General features: G+C 40.7%; 1 protein-coding gene across 1 annotated transcript in view; it reads left to right on the forward strand.

Moving 5' to 3' along the window:
• Window positions 1–20,548, forward strand: part of ACADSB (acyl-CoA dehydrogenase short/branched chain) — a 41,517-nt gene that overhangs the window by 4,880 nt on the left and 16,089 nt on the right. The window contains exons 2-3 of the mRNA XM_007964320.3: window positions 15,687–15,846; window positions 19,106–19,206. Coding sequence (XP_007962511.1) covers window positions 15,687–15,846; window positions 19,106–19,206 — 261 coding nt within the window. The remainder of the gene's footprint in view (window positions 1–15,686; window positions 15,847–19,105; window positions 19,207–20,548) is intronic.

Consider the following 20,548-nt stretch of genomic DNA (forward strand, 5'->3'; position numbering starts at 1 on the left):
TGCTTATTTGGGAATAGAGCATTGCAATGGAAATACACGTGCCATAGGATTACATAATTGTTTTAAAATAATTATAGTTGGCTACAAGATCAATAACAAGGATGATGCAGGTCCGGGGTTGGACGGGCAGTTACTGGGGCAGGTAGGCCTTGCAGAAGTATTTTTTCTGTAAGGTTGTGATGGCCTTTGTGCAATATTTTGGTGTTTGCAATCTTTGGTGATAGTTTTTTATCAGGCTTGCAAATATGAGAACCCTTTTTTCATGGCCTTCCCTCACTCTATTTGTTAAGGTTGTTGTGTCTGTTTGTTTGTTTGTTTTACATTAGTGACTCCATTTTGATTCTGACAACACACCAAGCTTTTTCAATACAACACACCAAGCTTTTTCAGATATTCCATTTTACGTGTATATGTGTGTGTAGGACTGTGCAGTTTTATCACATATGTTTGTGTATCCACCGCTATAGTCAAGCTACAGACAGTTCCAACAGCATAAGGATTGTGTTGTTTGTCCTCTTATAACCACTCGCTACCCCTAACCTCCTGTCCTGGTCTCTACTCCCCGGTAAACACTAATCTCTAGCTTTATAAATTTGTCATTTCAAGAATATTAGATAAATAGAATCATCCAGTCTTTTTTTTGTTTTTTTGCTGAATAGAATTTATTGTAGGGGAAGGAAAAAATGTTCATCCACCCTCTTGGGTTCAGTGACTGGGGCTTGGAAATTAAATAACAAAAGACAGATTAACAGTAGTAAAAGGTTTATTTCCTATGCATAATGAGCAAGCACCTGGCTCATTAAATGGTTAAAGGGTTTATATACCTATATTTATACCTATATTTACATGCTTATATATCTAATATTTACATCTTTTCATGCAGTTATAAAAAGAAATACAGAGAGATCCTGCATCTTGTTATCTGATTTGCCCCTGTGGTAACACTATCCTAACCTTTATGTACCTATTAATATCCTTAGGTATATAAAGGAAGGGGGAGAAAGGGCCTCTATAAAACAAACAAATAGGTCCCCTTGGGAAAGACAAACAGATTTTTAGGAAAACAAACAGGTGGTAAGAAATTGTGTAATAACATTTGCCTATCCATCTTCAGGGCCAAAATCTCCCCAGTAGGCGGAATTTCTGATAGCCTCATTTCCTGGAGGTCGCTGCTTTTAGTCAGATAAGGGAAGCTCCTAGGAGGCTTTTCCTGCACTTGTTGAATCTCAGATGTCTTCAGCTTAAAAGAAGCATTATGCTAGCTCTGGGATTCCAAATGGGTCCCTGCACCATGATAGGGATGTACCACAGATAATTCACCCACTGAAGGACATCTGGATTGTCTCCAGTTTTTTACTGTTGTGGCTAAAGCTGCTGTGGACATTTGTGCACAGGTCTTTGAACTTATGTTCTTACTTCTCTTGAATAAATACAAAAGAGTACAACTGCTGTGTCATATGATAATTGCATAAGAAACAGCTAAACTGTTTTCCAGAGTGACTGTACCATTTTACATTCCCAAAAACAATGTATGAGAGATCCATTTTCTCATCTCCCTTGCCAGTGCAGCAAATCAAAATATTTAACCCCAAAATATACTTCGACATATTTTGAAATGGTTGCCATAATGCCACAGACCAGCCTGATCAACATGGTGAAACCCCGTCTCCACTAAAAATACAAAAATTAACTGGGTGTGGTGGCGTGTGCCTGTAATCCTAGCTACTTGGGAGGCTGAGGCAGGAGAATCGCTTGAACCCGGGAGGTAGAGGTTGTAGTTAGCCAAGATCGTGCCACTGCACTCCAGCCTGGGTGACAGAGCAAGACTCCATCTCAATAAATAAATAAATAAACAAATAAATAAATAAATAAATAAGAAGACTTAGCTTTCCAAACAATCTGTCTCCTGTCTTCTTCTTCTATTCAGTAGTTTATTTGCAAGGCAATAATAGTGTCACAGGTTCAATCCTAGCTTGAGTATTTCATTATCCTTTACAATTACATGAAAATTTTGTTCAAGGGAGACAAAGTCAAATTTCCCCCCTGCATTGGTCCACCGTTAATATCAACCCCAGTATTTTATTTTTTAAATGAAACCTTATAGACAAATCCATTCAGTCTTAATCAGAATGACCATAAGATGGGATTCTCATAATCTCTTTATACATTTTTGTTAAAGAGCAGATCAGTGCCTTAAGAAAACCTTGTACTTTTATTCCAATGCTCAATTTATGGAAAAATAAAATAATACCCTTTTGAATGTAGTCAGTATATTCACACAGAGAATTTCTTTTACAAGATTAATTTTTACAAACCTTCCACAACTTGTTCAAACCTTTAGCTTTATCTTATTTAACTGAAAACAATCCTTTAACCGTCTAAACTAGGCAAAAATTTACATTCCCATGGCTTGTTATAATCTTTTACCAAAAACATATTTTGCTTTCTTTACACAACTTGCATGTCTTTTTTATATAAACATCACACACATAACATATATATAACTACACAGATAGACAAAAGATGCAGTAGTTGTAAGATTTTTCATCTGTCAATCTACTAATTGGATTACTGGCCTCAGGGTGGAGCTCTTCACGAAACAGGGCCAGGAAAACACACAGTTTCTACGGCTTAATAAGCAGGAATAACTGGAAGACAAGAATAGATTTTGAGAGGGATCTATCATAGCACTTTTAATTCTTGGGGTTCTGAGGAAAACAGGGTTTTTCCCTCAAAATAGGGTCCTTGGTGACTTTTCTGTTTTTCCCAAGGAGTCCCATGCTCTCCGAAGTTATCTTAGGGCCTCTCACGTGTGCAAGACAAAACGGAGAAAAATAGTCAACTGTGAAGAGAATAAAAAAAAAAGAACTTCTTCCCAGCAAAACAAGATCCAAGAAGAGAAAAAAAATACGTAAAGGCCTTTTAAGTATACATATAGCTTGGATATCCACTTTTAATTAGGCTTTTTTTTTTTTTTTTTTTTTTTTTTTTTTTGAGACAAGTCTTGCTCTGTCTTAATTAGGCTTTTAACCATAGTGCTCTATTAAAAAAAAAAATCCTTTTAAATCTCCTATTACCCAATTCTAGCCATGCCAAGTGGCCAGTATTTCTGGCTTTGAACTTTACCAAAGGTAACCTCCCAGGTGCTCAGAGAAGAAACATTTGAGCCAGTTCACGGAGGGGAAGAGAATCAGCAAATGGTAAATGTCACACAGATATCAAACCAGAAACGACTCATTCCCCAAGCCAGGATTGAACCTGTGACACCACTGTAAAACGGTGAAGCCACAGCTACTGAGTCACAGCATTGGACAATCTCCACTGCCCCTCCCAGAAGGAGTCTAGAGTAGTTAATTTTGAGTTTGCAAAGACTTCCAACTACTTAAGATGATTTTACAGCTAACTATGACATGAACACCAAAATTCCTGGTCTGGGTGGTGGAGACTGAGAGAAAGTATTGCACATGGTTATAAGGGAACCTTTTCAAATCTGTAATTTGAACTAACTTTTAGATAACTTCTGAATTACACAAAATTCTACTTTTTCTCACTAATAACACAACCCTTTCTGGCGTATTTTGTATTCAGAATTATGTGTTAATTAGAATTCTTATCCTTAGTAACCCAAGGATATCCTTAGTAACCTGAAACTTTAATGAAACCATAAAAAAAAAAACAAGAAATTCTGAAGTATCAGATATGGGCATTTATAGATAAGAACATTTGCACAATTTTAGAAACATATTTCCCCATATCACAACCCTTTCTTTTTTTTTTTTTTTTGAGACGGAGTCTGGCTCTGTCGCCCAGGCTGGAGTGCAGTGGTGGGAGCTCAACTCACTGCAAGCTCCGCCTCCCGGGTTCACGCCATTCTCCTGCCTCAGCCTCCCAAGTAGCTGGGACTACAGGCGCCCGCCACCTCGCCCGGCTAGTTTTTTGTATTTTTTTTAGTAGAGACGGGGTTTCACCGTGTTATTAGCCAGGATGGTCTCGATCTCCTGACCTCGTGATCCGCCCGTCTCGGCCTCCCAAAGTGCTGGGATTACAGGCTTGAGCCACCGCACCCGGCCCTCACAACCCTTTCTTAATTGAAAATGACCCAGATAGTAAATGAGCATCAAAACTAAGATTTTAATTTACCCAAAAAAGTTTTCCGAAAACATTTATCCCGTTTACTGTACTCAATTCCTTCATTTTCAACAGTTTATCTGGATTACTTCTGCAAACTGAAATATTAGACACTATAATTGTTTTAATAGCCAGTGAACATCCAGTGCTCACCTAAACCTAAGTAAGAGCCTCAAAATTAAATAGGCAGATATTTTTACCAATAACTCAGAAGACTTGGCTAATAACATTAAATTACTCTCATTTGCCCCCGCCAAAAAAAGACATGCAAATCAAGATCATTTTGTTTTGGCTGGGTTTATAGTTTTATAATCTTGTATGCCAAACCCTGACACCTCAAAATATCTAGCGGAGACAAATATAAAATCCAGAAAAAAATGTATGTTGACAATTCTGAAGGCATTTCTAGTTTTGTTTTATCAATAGTTTTCAAACCAGTTTGTTTATACTTAAGTCATGTGAACTTGAAATTTTCTTAGACTTGTGTACTTAATTTATGAGCAATCTTTTACTTATAAGCCAATTTGGTAGACACAACATTTAATAGTAAGTATATATACAAATAAACACATCTAGACAGGCACACACACACACACACACACACACACACACACACACACACACACAAAGATCCAATAGCTTTTACCTTGGAACTCTAGCCGTGAGATAGCAATACAGGCTTAACAGTTTTACTTTGTATGCCCCAATAGATAATCCAATGAAGGCTGTGAACCAAAATTGTGGGTAAAGCAGTTTCCATGGCAGTTTGGTTTTTAAAGGGCAAACCTCCCCAGGCTCCAAAGAACACTGGGGCCAAACAGCACCAAAGGAGAGCATCACTCATTAACCAGGCCCCCTGCTTAGAACAGCAGCACAAAAACCTGCCTGGGTACATACAACTCCATCCCACTTTCCCATTCAGCAGCAAACTCCAGATTCCAAACAATATTGGGACCAAACAGTATTGCAAAATTTCCCATTGTCATCTGTGAGAGAAAATTCTAAGGAGGGCTTAGTACTGGACCTCAGAACCTCTGCCTAGGGTGTCCCCTTTGGAGAGGTTGAAGTCTGGAGTTCGATCCCCTGAGGCATCCCTCTGTGGGGTCCACTCTTAGAGTGTCAGACATCTCTGACCTTAGGTGGGCACCAATCCCACTTTGCATGTTTTCCCTCCAGAGGCAATGGCCTACTATGAGCTTTCCTTTGGTTCCTGGGTGTAATCCCCAACTTTTAGCATCCTCATAATTTGATAAGGCCTTGCTTTCCCATGCTTCCCATTCCACTAAAGTGATAGTCATGAACTGTAATGATAGGCACTGGAGGCTGAGTGGGTTCTTTTGTCCTTAGCCAGTCAAATAGGGGAAGGGAAGAATTTAGCATAAGAAGAGAACTCGAATGTGTTCGAGTTTACTCCAGATTAGCTGCGCCACATGTAGGGATCAGGGACCACAACCGGAAATGATAGAAAAGAGTCCTTACCTCTTCCAGGGAGGGCAACTATCCTTATTCACTCCTTGGCCTTCAGGCAACGCTGGAGAGAGGCCCTGGCCAGAAACCTGCAGTTGCCTCCATGTTTAGATGCTGCCCACCAAGGATCCTGAGTTGGAAAGGAAAAGAGAGAGAGAAGATTCCCCTGGATGGTGCAGAAAGGAAAAGGTGAAAAATAAACCGCACATTTTGGGCTGGCTAACCAAAATATGTTCCCAGTGTAGGGTGTCCAGGTTCTTGGCATTTTGAACAAAGAATTGGACAAAATGCACAAACACAGCAAGCAAAGAATGAAGCAACAAAAGCAGAGATGTATTGATATGAAAGCACGCTCCACGGGGTTGGGGCGGGCCCAAGTAAGCAGCTCAAGGGCCCAGTTACAGAATTTTCTGGGATTCAAATATACTCTCGAGGTTTCCCGTTGGTTACTTGGTGTATGATGTTTCCTGCCATAGCTGAAGTAGAGTTACAAAATTATTTACTTGGCTTTAGAAGGTTGGGGGCTTTCCATTAATTTAGTTCTAGGAAGTCCTTAGGTTCCCTGCCTCCAGACCCTATTTCCTGCCTCAGTCCCAGCTATCCGGGGGACTGAGGTGGGAGGATCACTTGACCCTGGGAAGTTGAGGTTCCAGTGAGCAGTGGTCGTGCCACTGCCCTCATGTCTGGGTGACAGAGTGGGACTGTCTTGAAAACAAAAACAAAACAAAACAAATGTTAAACCAGATCACCCTGAAGAAAAAGCAATTAATAAAAATAAAAGGCTTTTAGGCCAGGCACGGTCGCTCATGCCTGCAATCACTGCACTTTGTGAGGGCCAAGCCACAAGGATCGCTTGAATCTAGGAGTTTGACATCAGCCTGGGCAACATAGCGAGACCTTGTCTCCGCAACAACAACAATGACAAAAAATTAGCTGGGAAAGGTGTGCATCTATAGTCCCAGCTACTTGGAAGGCTGAGGTGGGAGGATCACCTGAGTCCAGGAGGTCAATACTACACTCAGCTGTGATCACATCACTGCACTCCAGCCTGGGTGACAAAGTGAGACCCTGTCACAAAAATAAATAAATAAATAAAATAATGTATTTGCGTGGCAAAACAACCAAAACTATAAGTGAAGTCAAAAGACAAATCACAACCTGGCTTTTTTAAAAGTTGCAATTTCTGCCAGCAAAGAGCCAAATTCCCTAATTTGTATAAAGTTCCTAGAAATCAATGGGAACAGAAAAAGACATTGAATAGAAAAATGGGCAAAGAACATGAATAAACTGTATGCAGAAAAAGAAATACAAATAGTTTGTAGACATATGGAAACATGCTCAAACGCATAGGAAGAGAAACACAAATATAAGAATGCCTGGCCCAGTGTGGTGGTGGCTCACACCTGTAATCCCAACACTTTGGGAGGCTGAGGCGGGCAGATCACCTGAGGTCAGGAGTTGGAGACCAGCCTGGCCAATATGGTGAAACCCTGTCTCTACTAAAAAAACAAAAATTAGCCAGGTGTGGTGGTGGGCACCTGTAATCCCAGCTACGCAGGCGGCTGAATCAGGAGAATTACTTGAACCCAAGCAGTTCTTGGGGGGAGGTTGCAGTGAGCCAAGATGGCACCACTGCACTCCAGCCTGGGAGACAGAGTGAGACTCCATCTCAAAACAAACAAACAAACAAACAAAAGAACACCTTGTGTTACAAATTTACACCTATCAGATTGGCACAAAAATTTAAATATTAAAACAGCATACTGTTTTGGCCAAGGCTCTGATTAAACAGAACTAATAATAGTCCACCAAAGTATTACGAAAATTTTAAACTGAAAACATCCAATCAGCAGCCGCAGGGAAAAACTTTATGTAAACTTAAACCAAGTCTTCTGAAAACACAACTGCCTGTGTAAATAAACCTTGTCTCTACTCTTGTTAATCTGTCTATAGTCAGTTCAAAGCCCCTCTATCATCACCATTTAACCTGGTTGGTTAGAGAAATATGTAAATGTATCATTCTATGGTATTTTATCACATGTAGATTTGCATAACCACCACCACCATCTAGATGCTCACAAAGATCTCCCTCATTTCAGTTTACTTACAACAAAAGTTCTGTTGTACCTTCCCCAGCCTATCCTACCCCCAGAGTTAATGACTTTTATTAGGTTTTATGCAATCTAAGGTGGAGCCTAGTTCTAAAAACAAAGAGCTTGGTACTTGTACACAGTGGACTATTTTGCAACTATTTAAATTTTAAAAAGGAGTGAAAAGGCTCTCTATGTCTTAATATGCAAATATCTCTTGAATATATTGCTACATGAAAAAAAAAAAGGAAGACACAGAATAGGATACATAGTATGCTACACTTTTGAAAGGACAGGGAGAAAAATAAGAACGTGTATTCCTATGTGCTTATATTTGTTTTAAGAGAACACTAGAAGGATACATAAGAAGCTAATTTAAAAAAAAAGAAAGAGGTTGCCTATGGGATAGGTAGAGAAGTGGGCTGGATGGGGATGTGATAACAGGTGTTTTGAGCCTTGTTTGTATGTTGCCTATTAAAACCAGGAGAAAATGTTAAAGCCAACTGGAGAAGGGACGTCATGGGGTAGGGCACGTTCATAGATTATTACTTGAACTCTAAGCCATAAGTGAATGGTTTGGTTTTTGAAAGTCATAAGATGGGTTGAGTTTTCAGTCTCCAAAGTCATGCACATTAAACCACAAATTCCAGCCCAAGCTGCACGACAGAATGATCTGGGGTGCTTTTTAGCAGTAAGGATGCCCACGGCAGAGTCTACTCTTGAATCACAATCTTAAATGTTGTGGCTATGATAGCTCTTTTTTAAGTTCTCCAAGTGATACAGCTATGCAGCTGATATGATTTGGCTGTGTCTCCACCCAAATCTTGAATTGTATCTGCTAGAATTGTATCTGCTAGAATTCCCACATGTTGTGGGAGGGACCCAGGGGGAAGTAATTTAACTGTGAGGGCCAGTATTTCCCGTTCTATTCTTTTGATGATGAATAAGTCTCAGGAGATCTGATGTGTTTATCAGGGGTTTCCACTTTTGCTTCTTTCCCATTTTCTGCTGTCACCATATAAGAAGTTCCTTTCGCCTCCTGCCATGGTTTGGAGGCCCTCCCAGCCATATGGAACTGTAAGTCCAATTCAACCTCTTTCTCTTCCCAGTCTCAGGTATGTCTTTATCAACAGTGTGAAAATGGACTAATACGGCAGCCAACGTGGTAACCCCTTGTTCCCACACAACGGGTGTGTATGATCCCTTGGCAGATATCAATCCAATGTCCACAACTAAGGAGGTTTAGCAAGGGGATTTTATTACTTGTAACAAGTAAGGAGAACACTGGGATTACTCCCACAACAGTGTCTCCCTGAGCTGGGGGCTGGATCAGGTTTTTGTAAGCATGGGGTAATGAGGTGTGATCTGATTGGATGCTGCAGTGAGGGGATGCCAGGAGGCATGATCTGACCAGATCCTGCCAGGGTGTGACCCGAGAGCTCATCTCATTAGATCCTTGATCCTGCCATAAACTATCCACTTCTTAGAATAATTAAGTCCTTACTCCTCAGTCCGAGGGCTTATGTTCCCTCTGTGGTTGCATGCTTGGTTCATTTGGGTATGTCCAGTTTTATGTGACCTGAGATCTACAGCAACTGAAAAACAACTCACCACTTTGTTACGTAAAAATTGAATCAGATTGGTCTGGGGAGGCTACACACTGATTTAAATCTCAGGGACGTTCTTTCTCAGACACTAATAGATTAGTTGGTAAATGTTACTGTAATAAACTAGTTTAATTATTGTAACAATATTCAGCAGTTATGATCTTATCCTTAAAATTGTTCTGTGTCATACTGAGCACATTATCTAAAACCTACTTCTAGCTTTTAAAAGCAAGCCTACTTTGAATCCCTTTGAAAACAGGCTAGGCATGGTAGCTTAGGCCTGTAATCCCAGCACTTCAGGAGGCTAAGGCAGAAGGATCACTTGAGGCCAAGAGTTTGAAACTAGCCTGGGTAACATAGCAAGACCCTGTCTCTACAAAAAGTTAAAAAATTAGCTGGGTGTGGTGTCGCACACCTGAAGTCATAGCTAGTCAGAAAGCTGAGCTGGGAGGATCGCTTGAACCCAGGAGGTAGAGGCCGCAGTGAGCCATGGTCCTGCCACTACACTCCATCCTTAGTGACAGAGCAAGACCCTATCTCAAAAAAATAAAATAATAAAAATGAAATCCCAAAGCATACATGGTTCAGGCAATTGTACATACTTTTAAGTCTTACAATTTTTGCTGGGCATAATGGCTTACAAGTATAATATCAGCACTTTGGGAGGCTAAGACAGGAGGATCACTTGAGGCCGGGAGTTCAAGGCCAGCCTGGGCAACATAGTAAGACCCCATCTCTATTTCTAAAAAAGAAAGAAAAAACTCTGTAAAGTTTCTTAAAGTTTTTTCTTATCAAACATTTCTAATATACAGAAAAAGTCCAAAAATGAATATAACTGATACCCATATCCACACAACCCACCTTTGCTACAGATTTGTTTTAAAGGTTACTCAAGTGAAGCAATACTACATATTTTTTTAAAAGAAATAAAACAGACCAGGCATGCTGGCTCATGCCTCTAATCCCAGCACTTTGGGAGGTCAAGGTGGGTGGATTGCTTGAGGCCAGGAGTTCAAGACCAGCCTAGCTAACATGGTGAAACCCTGTCTCTACTAAAAATACAAAAATTAGCTGGGCATGGTGGCATATACCTGTAGTCCTAGCTACTTGGAGACTGAGGCACAAGAATCACTTAAACCCAGGAGGCGGAGTTTGCAGTGAGCTGAAACCACACCACCGCACTCCAGCCGGGGTGATAAAGCAAGATTCTGTCTCAAAAAAAAAGTAGAGAGAGAGAGAAAAAAAAAAAAGAAATAAAACAATGCTAACACAAAACTCACACTTGCACCCTCTCCTCAGATATAACCTCCATCCTGAAGCTCATCTGTATGCTTCCTGTTGGTGTTTTTAAAATTTTGCTATATCTTTATGTCCTCATAAGAATATATACTATCATTTGGTGTTTTAAAGCGTACATAAATGCTGTCCTCCTGAACAAATCCTCTCGCTAACTGCATCTTTAACTCTATACTGTATTTTCAAAATTTATGCATGTTGATCCGTGTAGCTCCCAAGTTCCCTTTAACTGCTATAAGATATTCTGTTGTGTCAATATATGACAATTTATGCATTGCTTTGTTGACAGATAATTGGATTTTTAGTTTTTTGCCTTTACAAAAATCACTGCATCTTTTTGCACATCTCTCCTTGTGCATATGAACTGAAGTAAAATTACTGGGCCTTAGTGTAAATATGTTGTTTTAGTTCACTTTGTGCTGCTGTAACAGAATACCATAGACTGGGTACTTATAAAGAAAACAAATTTATTTCTCAGAGTTCTGGAGGATGGGAATTCCAAGATCCATTCACAGGCAGGTTCGGTTGTCTGAGGAAGGCTTTCTTCCCACATCTTCACTTGGCAGAACGGAAGGGCTGGGCTGATGCTGTGTGAAGCCTCTTTTATAAGGGCCTTAGTCTCATTCCCAAGGAGGAGCTCTCATAACCTAATCACCTCTTAAAGGCACCCCCCCTCAATACTATGACATTAAATTTCAACATCTGAATTTTAGAAGGGACACATGCAAACCATGGCCTATGTTTTTATCTTTGCTGTCACTAAATTGTCCAAAGTGATTGCAACAGTGATTTATAGACTCAACCCACAGAGTATAAGAATTTTTCCTTTCTAGCTGGGCATGGTGGCTCACGCCAGTAATCCCAGCACTTTGGGAGGCCGAGGTGGGCGGATCACTTGAGGCCAGGAGTTCGAGACCAGCCTGGCCAACACAGTGAAACCCCATCTCTACTAAAAATAGAAAAAATTAGCTGGGTGTGGTGGTGCATACCTGTAATCCTAGCTACTCAGGAGGCTGAGGTATGAGAATCACTTGAAGCTAGGAGGCTGAGCTTGCAGTGAGTCGAGATCGTACCATTGCACTCCAGCCTGGGTGACAGAGCGAGACTCTCTCAAAAAAAAAAAAAAGAAGAAAAAAAGAAAAAAACTTTTCTTCTTTCTCTCCACAACCTTTCCTAACTCTTAAGGGTCGAGTAGTTGGGGAGAAGCTTCAGGAGACAACACAACACCTCTGATACATCTTCCTTTGCCTTTCATATATTGTGAAAGCTTCTAGGTTTAAAGCACTTTAAGAATGTTTAGAGCAATTCTTCATTATGCTGGAGCATAATGGAGGAAGGGAACTAACTCAATTCTTTTACTAACTGGCAAAAGAGCCTTTACCAGAACATTCCACAGTCAGGAGTTCTTAACCTTCTTTGTGTCTTGAATGAAGAATAAACAACAATGTAGTAAAGTTTATAGACCTTTTCTCAATGATTCAAAGTGCATAAAATATAGAGGGTTACAAGGGAATTCTATTTTTTCCCCCAAAGATGCTGGATATAAAAAATACTTTTTTTTTTTTTTTTTTTTTTTTTTTTTTTTGAGATGGAGTCTCGCTCTGTCGCCCAGGCTGGAGTGCAGTGGCCGGATCTCTGCTCACTGCAAGCTCCGCCTCCCGGGTTCACGCCATTCTCCTGCCTCAGCCTCCCGAGTAGCTGGGACTACAGGCGCCCGCCACCTAATTGTGATATAGTAATGTGTGTTTGTTAATTAAATAAGATCCGGCAGTAGTTCTATTCACAAATTCAAATTCACTGCTGTGAATTTGAAGTAACGAAGAGCACAGATAATATTTCAAGATATTTGTACCAAATCAATGTGATATAAAAGTATCTGTAATTTCTTTTGATGACAGAGTCACAGATACTGCTAAGACTACTGTAACTCATTGCTTACATTCATAATAGAAGGAAATGCTGTATTTTAGTTAGAGGTTAGTGAAATAAGGATGTAATTTTACCCCCGTCCAAGTTCATGGACTTTATTGTTCTGTCCACAGAGGCCCAGACTTGATCATCAACACTTCTAGGTGCAACAGAACTCTGGTCAATTGAGTAAGAAACAGATCAGACTCAACCTCTGGAAAGTATTTGGCAAGGCATAAATAACCATTATTCCATTCAAGTAGCAATTGCTGTTCTATACAAAAAAATGTGATGATGTGGTGCAATGGGTTATAACTGTGGAAAATCATTTTGATGGAGTGGACACCAAAGCTGCAAAGGCTGAGGTCAACACTGAAGGCCAGGGGACATTAGAAAATCAACATCAAAACATCAGGCTGTGCAGTCAAAGGCAAGGAAAAGAAAAGTTTCTTTTATTAAAGACTGTCATAGTATTAATAAATGGAAAATTTCTTCTGCCGAAAAATGTTAGGTTATATCTCTCAATGCTTTGCTCAAAAATGGATTCCATTCACTTAGCATATTGTCACTATATTTTATGAAGAGTATCTTTAATAATCTTACCCTGTGATCCTATACCATTTCTTACCTTTTAAAGTACAATTGTCTGTGTTATCATGTCTATGAATCTAAAATCACTGCTATGTTTTGAATGGTCCTATACTTTGTCAGTAGCAGTATTGAAACCAAGAGGCTCGCAGTTGTGTCAGTGGGAAAAATAGGTATTAATGTAAGATTCACTGGCTTTTAAGTTTCTCAGTAGTGAGCTTTCTTTTTTTTTTTTAAGATGGAGTCTCACTTTGTAGCCCAGGCTGGAGTGCGGTGGCGTGATCTCAGCTCACAGTAGCCTCTGCCACCGGGGTTCAAGCAATTCTCCTGCCTCAGCCTCCTGAGTAGCTGGGATTACAGGCGCCTGCCACCGTACCTGGCTAATTTTTGTAGTTTTTAGCAGAGATGGGGTTTCATCATCTTGGCCAGGCTGGTCTTGAACTCCTGACCTCATGATCCACCTGCCTTGGCCTCCGAAAGTGCTGAGACTACAGGTGTGAGCCACTGCACCCGGCCCTGTGAACTATCTTTTAAAGATAAACTTAGGTACAAAGGTGATATATTAACTAACAGACACACAGAATTCTGTCATGGATTTAGTGAAGTAAATAATCTCCCTTAGAAGTAAGAAATGTGGGCAATGTATTATAGTTTTTGAAATGTAGTAAGTAAGTTTCATGAGCCTTTTGTGAAGAAGACTAGTTGATGCATTCTTTCATTCATTCAAATATATATCAAGAACCCCATTCAAGGCTCCACCACCAGCCAGTGAGCAGACTTGGCCCCCATGCTTACCTCTCTTCCTTCTCCAATTTCCATTTTTTTTTTTTTTTTTTTTGAGACAGAGTTTCACTCTTGTTGTCCAGGCTGGAGTGCAATGGCGCAATCTTGGCTCACCACAACCTCCACCTCCCAGGTTCAAGTGATTATCCTGCCTCTGCCTCCCGAGTAGCTGGGATTACAGGCATGCACCACCACGCTTGGCTAATTTTGTATTTTTAGTAGAGACAGAATTTCTCCATGTTGGTCAGGCAGGCCTTGAACTCCCGACCTCAGGTGATCTGCCCACCTCGGCCTCCCAAAGTGCTGGGATTACAAGCGTGAGCCACCATGCCTGGCCTCTAATTTCCATTCTTTCCCCCCTTTCTTCCTTCTTTCTTCGTGCCAGCTGCCACTGACCATTCTCTCCCCCGCTGCTGCTAGCAGCATTCTTCCCCTTCTTGAGCCCCTTTGCACCTCGATTCTTACTTCACTTCTCCTTTATCCTTCTTTTTAACTCTTCCTGTCCATCTCATCAAGAATACCTTATGTCCCCTTTGTCCTCCTTTCTAGCCCAAAGTTTTCCTGTCCCAACCTGTCTTTAATGAGAAAAAATGTTCCATGCAACTTTGCCCTAAACCAACTCCTACTTCTGCAAACAAAACAAAACAATTAGCTAGGAAAAGGGAGATGCATACCACTTTTCTTCTGACTGGCCGATGTTTCTCGTTCCCAGGTGAATCCAGAGCAGAGTATGTCTGCTCCTAGGCACATAGTTGCAAAGATTGACCAACATTCAGCCAAGATTGACGGTGGTTTCAAACGCAGTGACTCATGCACAGTTTCTTTTTCTTGACTTTTCAGTGTGTAAATCAAAACTACTGAGAAAACATACTTCAGTATTTTACTGCGTTTGTTAAAGGATTTGGGACACTGTAGCAGGAAGGCACTCTCATGGCGAGCAATGATGGCTGGCAGGTTAACAAGATCGTTACTGTTTCTATTTCTCTGATGACCACCTCCACTTCTGTGTTCTTAGCAGCTGTGGTAGAAATAGTTATTACGGTGTATTGAGCTCTTACTATAGGCTAAGCCCTTTTATGGATGGTCTTACTAATCCTCACAAAACTCCAAGAGGTTGGTATCTGCATTTTACAGGTAAGGAAACTGAGATTCTGAGAGGTTTTAACTGAGAGGTTAAAAATCACTTGCCCAAGATCACATAACTTAAATATCAGAAGCTAGGATTTGAAACTAGTTCTTTCAGACTTCAGAGCTTATTTTCTTAATCTTTATGCTGCCTGTAAGATGCTGGAAAAAAAATTAGCCGCGGAAATTACAAAAGCCCAGCTGCCTGGGCTCACTCAGCGCAGGGCAGGTATCTCTATGTCATCACCAGCTCCCTGGGCCCACTCAGGGCAGGGCAGGTAGCTCTGTGCCCTCACAAGAGAAGGCTCTTGACAATGGTCAGTTTTAGACATCAGTGGTGTTATAGTTCCAGTTTCGCTTTCTAAAAAGTCAGTGAAATGTGAAGTACATTGGAGAATGAAATCTTTTGAGAAAGTTCTGTCTCCTTGATTGGCAAAAATTAATTATCTAGGAAATTTGTTTATTTAAAATAGCTCATTGCTGGATAAAGAAGGTATCACGTCATGTTAACAAACTAATTTGTGTTGTGTTTAAAAGACTGAATTTTAAAATGCGCTAGGTTAAGTTTCCTTGTTTTGGTGACATGAAATATAAGAATGGGTTATAAAGTTATTCTCAAAGAAAATGATATTCAAGTACCTTTGTGTGTGTGTGTGTATATATGTTCCCTATTTAATGGGGGCTGTTCCTACAGCTAAGAAGAAATTTCCCAACTTATTTGTCTTCTTGGAAGATTCCTCCTCATGTCTCAAAATCTTCCCAGTCAGAAGCTCTACTCGATATAACAAATAATGGATTACACTTGGCTCCCCTGCAAACACTTACAGATGAGGAGATGATGATAAAGAGTTCAGGTAAGTAAATGTATGAGTATCACCTTTTTCTCCCCAGACAGGATCTCTGGAGCACAGTGGCACAATCATGGCTCCCTGCAGCCCCACCTCTGGGCTCAAGCTATCCTGCTTCAGTCTCCTGAATAGCTGGACAAATGTCACCTTATTATTCGTCTAGTCATGAATTGGGTCTACAATATGAAGTCACATATGACAGGATTGAAAGATACGTTCATCTAAATTTGTGAATGTAGTTTTTTTGACATAAATTCTTTTTGATGAAAAGCAATGCATATCCACGATTAAAATGACAGAATAAAAGGCTATGTAGTTAAAAGTGAAGGCTTTCCCACCCATGTTCTGTAGCTCCCCAGTTCTTGCCACCTTGTTACCAGTTTCTTATCTAGCCTTGCAGAATTAGAAGTACATTTATATTCCACTTTTCTTTAGATAGTGGGGTTTTTTTGTTGTTGTTTGTTTTTTTGAGATGGAGTCTCACTCTGTCACCCAGGCTGGAGTGCAGTGGCACAATCTCGGCTCACAGCAACCTCTGCCTCCTGGGTTCAAGCAATTCTCCTGCCTCAGGCTCCTGAGTAGCTGGGACTACAGGCACGTGCCACCACGCCTGGCTAGCTTTTTGTATTTTTTTTTTAATAGTAGAGACGTGGTTTCACCATGTTAGCCAGGATGGTCTCGATCTCCTGACCTCGTGATCTGCCCACCTTGGCCTCCCAAAGTGCTGGGATTACAGTCATGAGCCACCATGCCCAGCCTAGACAGTGGGTTTTCATACTTTATGTGGAATTTAAATTTTACCTTTATCTACGAAACACCTGTGGTTGAAACAGGGTGCCCGAATGAAGTAGAAGTTGTATACCACTAAACCTTAAAGCAGTTTGCATTCATTTATTTATAGGTATAGGTGTAGGTGTAAAATTATGATCTATTTAAAAATCCGTAGCAGAACATCAGAATGTTGTTCTTAGAGAATATGGATGGTAAGTGTATTCGTTTTCTATTGCTGAGTATTGAATCACTCCAAACTTAACAAGTTAAAACAGAGCCTGTATAGTGGCTCACAGTCTGTAGGTCAGAAGTCCAGCTGGAGCAAGTCCAGGCTCAGGGTCTCAGAAGGTCAACATCAGTGTGTCAGTTGGGCTGTGTTTTTGTCCGGAGCTCAAGGTCCTTCCAAGCTCCCACGGTTGTATCAGTACGCAGTGCTTTGCAGTTGCAGGGCTGAGGTCTTGTTGCCCAGCTGGCTGTTAGCCAGAGGTTGTCCCCAACTCCTGGAGGCCTCTGTATTCCTTGCCATGTGGCTCCCGCCGTCTTCAAAACCAGTGACTCTCCCTCCCAGCATCAAGTCTCTCTCATCCTTAAAACGTGTTTGACCAGAAAGAGCCCCATCTTTCTTCGGGGCTCGCCTGATTAGGTCAGGCCCCCCAACTGTCATCTCCCTGTTTTAAGGTCAGCTGATTTGGGAGCTTGATTGTACCTGTAAAATCAACTTCACAGCAGCACTTAGATTCATGTCTGAATAACTGAGAGAGAACATGTATACACTAGCGGCTGGGAATCTTGGCACTGTCTTAGAACTCTGTCACAATAAGTAAATTTCTTTTCTTTCTTTATTTTTTGAAATGGAGTTTTGCTCGTTCTGCCCAGGCTGGAATGCAATGGCACTATCTCGGCTCACTGCAACCTCTGCCTCCTGGGTTCAAGCGATTCTCCTGCCTCAGCCTCCCAAGTAGCTGGGGTTACAAGTGTGTGCCACCACGCCTGGCTAATTTTGTATTTTTAGTAGAGATGGGGTTTCACCATGTTGGCAAGGCTGGTCTCGAACTCCTGACCTCAGGTGATCCACCAACCTCGGCCTCTCAGAGTGTTGGAATTACAGGCGTGAGCCACTGCGCCCAGCTAGTAAATTTCTTTTCCTTTGCTCCCTCACCTTTTAGATATGGTCTTAGGGAAGTGAGTTTGGGATGGCTAAGGAAAAACAGGGTGAGTCGTCAAATAGTTGTACATAAATCAAAGAATTTGCTTAGATTATCTTGATTCTCTGTCTTCAGTCGTATTTATTTCTTTAGTACCCACCTAGTCTAAGCACAGAAGCAATAAAGACGGGCAAGAAAAAAATCACTGCTTTTAAGGAACTCAGAGTCTAGTGGCAAAGACAGTCAAATAAAGGAAATAGTTTCAAAATAACATGGTAAATGTCATGGAGGTATTTGGGGAGCAAAGCAGAGAACACCGGGAATTTGCTAGGTGTGGCAGAAGTGGGCTAAGGAAGCAGTCAGGAAAGGCTTCACAGAGAGTGTGGAGCTTGAGCTGTACCATGAAGGACAAAGTGCAGTTGGCCAGTTGGACAAGGGAAGGGAAGAGATTCTACATAATGGGAGTCGCCTGTGCAGAAACAAAGGAATACTGAAGCAAGCCGCATGCACTGAACTCTCAGTTTAACCCTGTTGCCTTCTCTACCGACTTGGTATTACGTTGGTAGTAACCCTAAGAAGGTATTTTCATCAAAATGAATTCTAAATGCATCTAAGTCTTAAAAACATTAAAAAATGAAATAGTGGTTTTCAACCGGGGCAAGTTTGCCCCCAGAGGACATTTACCAATATTTAGAGACATTTTTGATTTGCCACAACTTAGAAGTGGGGATGCTCCTGGCAGCTAGTGGGGTAGAGGCCGGGATGCTGCTCAACATCCTGCAATGCACAGAACAGCCTCACAACAAAGACTCACTTGCCCCAACATGTCCATAGTGCCAAGGTGGAGAAACCCTGTTCTGTATGACCACACAGCGATGAAAAGGACCAGGTTAGATGGAGTATGCTGACATAGAAAGATCATCAAGATATAGTTGAGGGAAGCAAGGCACACACCAATGTGTATCTCCTGATTCCTATGTGTGAACGTGCGTGTGTACAGGTAAGTATAGATGATTTTTAAAGAGAAGTTTTCAGAAAGAATACATAATAAATTTAAAATTAGTCACCTTTGGGTAGAGTGGAGCATGGCTTTCGTGTTTCATTTTGTGCTTGTGTTTTTGCACCATCTACACATATCATTTATTTTGTGATGTCATCAAGAGTTACAAAGGGATATGGGGAACTACACCTTTCTCTGTTAAAAATAAAACTTTATAAATTCTATTTTAAAAATATAAGAAGGGTACCTGTGTATATTTTAACTTAGTTAAAATGTAAAATTTTGTCAGCAAACTATTAATGTGACTGTAACTTTAACATAGACTTATCAGTAATTCTTTTTCCTACAGTTAAAAAATTTGCTCAGGAACAAATTGCACCTTTGGTTTCAACCATGGATGAAAATTCGAAAATGGAGAAATCAATAATACAAGGATTATTTCAACAAGGGGTATATTTTATAATTCTTCCAGTTTCAAGCTTTTATAAAAACATTTTGGTGTTAAAATATAGGCATATTTTTAAATTTAGGGACTGTAATGATAGCACAGTGAACCCTTCATTTCCTAGTCAAAATTATCTGTTTTCTTTTTTTGGTTGAAATCCTACTTAATATTTATGTACTTAAAAGTTTTTAAAAATGGAATTAACATTTTTAATTGGAAATGCTGTATATTTTAAGGAAAAGTTTGGAAGTAAGATGGTAATTTATTTGTATCTTTAGACCAGTGGTTCTCAACTGGGGGCAGTTTTGCCCTCCAGGGGACATTGGGCAACGTCTAGAGACATCTCTGGTTGCCACAGCTGAGGTGTGCTACTGGCCTCTAGTGGGATAGAGACAAGGCATGCTGCTCAACATCCTGTAGTGCACAGGACAACTGCCACAACAAAGAATTATCCAACCCAATGCCACCGTGAAGAAACCCTACTTTAGATAGTAACACTTCGTAGCATAGTTTATATTCTACCTGAATCTCTATGTAAGTGATAAACTTAGAAGCAGAGGTGATACATGAATTCCACATTAGCCAGGCAACAGATTCCCATCTTTCCAAGTCACATAGCTCTTTAATGGAAATACAACATATGAATAGATACAAGTAAAACCGCTCTCACTGTGATAGGGGGAGAGGCTATTAGCATAGGGGCTTCTAGCAGAACATTTTTTAAATCACCACACTCATCATTTCTCACTTCTCCAGAGGTATAAAATATTTATTTTTTTATTTTTAATACTAAAGATGTCCCAGAACAAGTGGCTGCGATTCAGAGCCATTGGCCTAAATCTTGTCTGCCATCCGGTTTGAAAAATAACCATTGCCGCTTGGCTAGATAGTTTTATTTATTTCTGTTTTAAAGCAACCAGCTTTTTTTTTTATACCGTGTGTAGTAGCGATTCTTCCATCTTTCTTTTCGCAGTCAAACTCTTGGGAAAATGGAATCTTATGTGGAGCCATAGTGGTCAAACGGGAGGCCGATGTGGAGAAGAGATGGACTCTGTGAGTCCATTCCTCAGCCGGGTTTTATTTCTATTGCTTGCAGACCCTCTAGGCTTCTGGAAGCAGTCTCACGGTTTCACAGCGTGAGATCTCCCCTGTGCTGGTCATTTCTGCAGCGGGGCTGTCTGCAGAGTGATGCATTGCCTGCACCCTGCTACTCATCTCCACAAAGCGCTGCTGCACAGATGCAGCCTCACCTGCCTTACTCCCATTGTCATGGCTTTTTGGCATAACGGCTTGCAAAAACAGTATTTCCACTTTGGGAGAGATTAGTGACTTTTTTAGAGAAGCAAT

The sequence above is a fragment of the Chlorocebus sabaeus genome, chromosome 9 (genome assembly GCF_047675955.1).
Source record: "Chlorocebus sabaeus isolate Y175 chromosome 9, mChlSab1.0.hap1, whole genome shotgun sequence".
In the NCBI taxonomy this organism is placed as follows: domain Eukaryota; kingdom Metazoa; phylum Chordata; class Mammalia; order Primates; family Cercopithecidae; genus Chlorocebus; species Chlorocebus sabaeus.